The following is a 5075-nucleotide window of genomic DNA, read 5'->3' as shown; positions in this document are numbered from 1 at the left end:
GTACGTGTGCTTAAGGGTTTGGTGGGGTTGGAAGAGACCAATTAATTATTGTTGGGCTCCAAAGCCCCATCAAAATGTTGCCTGCTGACTCGGGTCAGTTTTGTTCAGTAGTTGTGTCCCGGCATGGTTTCTGACAAGCACGGCAGTAGTAGCTGAGGTTAATAACTGTGGAAGCCAGAGCAGTTCCTCGAGGTGAAGTCCCTGAGGCGCAGCGGGGGGTGGCGGGTGGCCCAGCCGTGGGCAGCGGCTCCCCCTCGGAGCAGGAGGGTCAATGTACACGTGTCAGAGCCCTGGCTCCTCACACAGCACCAGCCTCCTTTTGCGGAGACGGGGGATTGTTTTCCTGGCTTTTCATCTTCTGAATAGATGGCCCTCGGAGAGAGAGGAACCCACTGGCCGTATTCGCTTGGTGTAAGCTTTGGAGGCGCCGAACAAAATAAACGTTTTTGCTGAATAGTGTCATAAAGGCAGCAGTTACCTTCTGGATGCCTGTACTGGGACGTAGATGGCAAAATCCCATTCTCTGGGATGGACTTGCAGCATCTTTTGAGTCCTGGGCCCACATGGGCCTGTTCGGCCATTCCCAGCTGGGACTCACAAAGTCCTTACCATCAGAACATAATGAACATATCAGAACGTAATGTTTTGGTGTTTAGGTTTTATAATCTGTTTTCACTGCTTTTGGTTGGGTACAAGTGCTTTGTTCTAAGTTCTCATCACCTTTATTTCTTCCTCTACAACTCGAACCAAGCCAGTGAGTGGAACATCAGCCATGCCGTGCGTGCATTACAAGTTCTTCTCCCTGCTGCACTATGACACGGTCACCTTCAGCGGCCTCCACATCTCCCTCGGCGACCTGAAGCGCCAGATCATGAGCCACCAGAAGCTGAAGGTGACCAACTGCGAGCTGCAGATATCCAATGCCCAGACCGGAGAAGGTGCGTGGGGCGGCGGGCACGGGGCCTCGGGCACTGCCCGGCTGGTGGCGGCCGCAGCCTGCGGGGGCCACACTCTGCTCTCTGTGGCTTGTCCCCACACGGCGTGAGTCAGCCTGGGGCCCGTCCCGCCGGCGTGCGGGGAACCAGGAGGGCAAGCGGTGCCAGCGATTCAGTGGGGTGGGAAGGGACAGTGCGATTCGGCCACCGTCGGTAGCTGTGGCTTGTGCGGGGACCTCACAGAGCCGTTCCGATCTGTTGTTAGACATGGATCTGGGCGTAGAAGACTATGTGGTCGATGTGCAACGTCTAGTGCTTGCAAAAGCCCAGTAGCCACTTACTGGCCATCACTTGCAGTAAAACAAGTTTTGTGCTAGAAGGGAGTAGGAATCAACAATGGTGTTGGCTCCAGCTTTGTTGAACATTTCTGTCGGAGCTCTGCTTGGACAAGCGTGAAAAGAAGCCCTGTTGAGCGTGATGTCACTGCTCAATCTGCAGATGTGGAGTCGTGGCGAGGCAGAGTGACACTGGTAGTTGCCAAGGCCCCGCAGCTACATGGGATGTTGCTGCCTGTGGGGAACAGGCTCCTGCTGGCAGATGCCAGTTTTGTCTGAGAGCTGTTAGACTAAGCTGGCAGCTGTTAAATTCAAAGCGAGCAAACAGACATTTCCAGGGACTTCAGGAATAATGCTCCAGCTTTAGTCCTTTCCTATTTAAAACCAAAAAAGTTAGCTTTTAAGTCTACATTGTTTGACTTCACCAGATTTCATCATTGACACAGATTTCATCACCAAAATGAACTCAATTAATTGACGTGAAGGAAAAATAAATGTATGAAAGCCAACAGGTGTCAGGTCCCTTCACAGAACTACCTCAGCAGCGCACTCCGCTGTTTGTAAACCCTCTTCCACAAATTCTCTGCCTCAGTGACCCAGCTGGTGGGATGCTTCAAGTCCCACATACAAATATGTGCCGTGATAAGTGTCCTGTGCAAATAAAGCCTTTACTTCACCAGGTTATTGTCACTCTTCAGTTTTCAGTTGATCCATTTAAATGTGTACTGATTGACTTCTAAGGGGAATTCATTTTTCTATCAGTCTGGTATTAGATGGCTGGAGGTCTCCTCCCTGTGCACTTCACAAGTACATTGAAAACAAACATCCCTCTCTCTGTCTATATATATCTGCATGCAAGGACAGTCTATTCAGAAGGCAGATGTCAATGCTTCTCTTCTAATGGTCAATGAATTGTCATAAAATACAAAAAGAGGACCCATTCCTCTTTCTGCATCATACACCTGTTGTGCATGTTCCAGCTGACCTCTGCAGGCTTGCAGAACTGGCGAATAAGTGCACTGGTTGCTGTCCTCATATACACAGCCTCCCTCGAGGAGAGGTGCTGCCACCTGCAATCCTCTGCAGACCTACCACAACCCTCAGCTGGGCACAGGCGTTGCAAACTCCTGCCTTTTTGTGGAGCCACTGTTACTTATCCTGTGCCTCTGAAATCTCAGTCAGTGGTTTGTGATCTGGACCAGAAAGAACACTCTGTATGACTCCGTTCAGCAGGTGGAAACAGCTGCTTTGGGCTTCCAGAGCTGCAGCTGGCATCATCTCCCCGTTGCTTGTCAGCCTCAGTGCTGTTTGAGCTCCTCCAACATCAAAAAGTCCCATCTCAGGCCTTTCCTGACAGTGGCTGTGTAATGGTGAGATTCCCCATTTGAGCAGAGCTCTAGGCGTTGGTTTCACGGTATGACTTCTGTAAAAGCTTTGGGTTTTGTCATTAGTAGTACTTTCACAGCAACTTTGGCTTTCGGGCCATTGTTCTGATTCGGCCTGCAAAGGTAAGGGCTTTTAATAGTTAAGACTGTAGGCAGATTACAGGGCATGGCTGCTGACGGTGCTTTAAAACATTTAGTCATATCCAGCTTGCGTAAGTACAATACATAAACACTTCTCATGGAGATGTCTTTACATTTGAGGTCACTCATGGGAGATCTTTACATTTGAGGCTCACTCAGTCAACGTGTCTCAGGTGGCTCCTCCTCTTCAACAGACGGACACGGTGTGAGCCAAGGCAAAGCATGGAGACCTTCAGGCACACACTTTCAAAAGGCTTTTCGGAAGACTTGTCTTCGTAATTAATTTCATTTGAGTCTCTCTGCTCTGCAAAAAGTGAATTGAAAGAATTCACGTCCCTTTGGCTTTTTCAAACTAGATGATTAGCTTAAGAGAGGAGACACCACTTTAGTTGGAGCCAGTTCTGCCCTACGTGTGAAAGCAAGCTCAAAAAACCCCTCAGGTTTCTGTGATCCAAATTCTAGCCCTGCCAGTTCCGTTTGCATTCGCATGTACAGCCCTGAGCAGCTGACAGTGTGGCTGTCGATGGATGAAGCCCCGAGAAGCAGAGAGCTGGCGGCTCTCTTCTGTGTTCTGTCAGTCCCCAGCACTCGCAGCACAGGGGAATCGTTTTTAGTGAACAGCTCGGAAAGCAGCGGCACAGAGTTTGCATGCTTTAGCCGAGCGCCTGCTTTGTTGCAGGGCAAGCTGGTCAGACTTTAGACTCTGGTTTATGCAGGTGAGACTTTGCTGTGGTTTGTTTCTCTCCAAAGATCTCTCGGGTTTGTAGCCTAACAGAAGCAAAAGCAACTTGAGCTAGGTCAGGAAAGAACCTCAGGCATGAGCAGACTCTCCTTTAGTGACCTCTGAGACCATTTTGCTGCTGGCATCCAAAGTGTTTGAAAAGAATGGAAAAGGTTTTGCTGCTGGTGTTTGATTCTCAAACCTGAAGACTTCTTGAAAGGTCCTGTTAGTGTGTTGAGATGACAGAAGGGCCATGTTACATATAAAATTCTGCTTTTCTGTCTGTGAAGGGGTTCTCTCAAGTGCTATGTAATTACATATTAATATACATTCTTACGAACTGACTAATGTTTTCTTCTGTATTGGTGTTGTTTTCAGAATACACAGATGATAACAGCCTGATTCCTAAGAACTCCTCCGTGATTGTTAGAAGAGTCCCTGTTAGAGGAGTCAAAACTACCAGCAAAACACGAGTTATGTAAGTACCCATAAAGCACTGTAGTCTGTGAGGGGTTGCAGTGTGTTAACTTTTTTTATGGAGATTAGTTTACAGAGGCATTCGGAGTGTATCTTTCTTCTTTTTATTGCTTTTACAGTAAAGAGAGATACGCATGTTCCCCTCTCAGAAGAGTCTGTCAGTGTTTGACTGTGTCTTGCATGTGGGGGAGGCGGGGTGGGATATGGCAGGTATTCTTACGCCTCAAATCTGGCTTTCTGGCATACTGGCTACAGAGGAGAGACCAAGGGTCACTGTTTGGATGGTTGGTTATGTAAGAGCACAAAGCTGTAGCACAGACTTCATCGTTTTGATGCTTACACAGCAGAGACAAAATATCTGAGGACTTCCTCTGGCACTGTTGTGTTCTAGAGCTGTAAGTCGGACAGTAATTGCTGACAAACTAGAAATGGGATTTTTTTTTTTTTTTAGTTGCACTGAATGTGCCAAGAGAGAACAGTTTATGTATACAAATACATTTCCACATTCACTAGACTATCAGATCATAATGTTTTGATGTTCAGGTTTTATAATCTGTTTTCACTGCTTTTGGTTGGGTACAAGTGCTTTGTTCTAAGTTCTCATCACCTTTATTTCTTCCTCTAGAACTCGAACTGAGCCAGTGAGTGGAACACCAAAAGCGGTATGTAAAAACACAACCTCACACTTTTTTTCTACACATTGCACTTAATTCTAAACAACGTAGCCTCGTATTAATCTCCCAAACATTAACTTAATCTGTTCTGCAGTAAGACATAGTATATGTTGTAGAGACCATGTATTTGATTCACAGCACAGTGAAAACTGAGTAATGCCACCATTTGCACAGTTCTAATGTGAATATTGGTATTTGTGCCTAGTGATGCATTGTGTTTCGTATTGAATATGCTGGAATATTTCCTGAATGACTTTGTGTTGTACAGATAACGTAGGATTGTTTTTAGATCAGGTAGGTTCAAGGTTTGCACAATTCAATGGTGCTGTGTTCTACATCTGTCTGTCTAGAGCTAGTATGTTTGTATAGGCTGTCATGTGCTCTTTGTTTCTTGCAATTAAAACTGT

General features: G+C 46.8%; 1 protein-coding gene across 1 annotated transcript; it reads left to right on the top strand.

Annotated features, from left to right (window-relative positions):
* The first annotated feature begins 772 nt into the window (after window positions 1–772).
* On the top strand, window positions 773–4704 carry LOC141950099 (E3 ubiquitin-protein ligase RBBP6-like). Its single transcript, XM_074884500.1, has 3 exons — window positions 773–938; window positions 3896–3995; window positions 4620–4704. Exons 1-3 carry the CDS (start codon window positions 773–775, stop codon window positions 4702–4704), a joined length of 351 nt encoding a protein of 116 aa, XP_074740601.1.
* Window positions 4705–5075: the final 371 nt, after the last annotated feature.

The sequence above is a fragment of the Strix uralensis genome, chromosome 15 (genome assembly GCF_047716275.1).
Source record: "Strix uralensis isolate ZFMK-TIS-50842 chromosome 15, bStrUra1, whole genome shotgun sequence".
Lineage (NCBI taxonomy): Eukaryota > Metazoa > Chordata > Aves > Strigiformes > Strigidae > Strix > Strix uralensis.
Note: the sequence above shows the minus strand (reverse complement) of the source record. Positions and strands in the feature narration are given on the sequence as shown.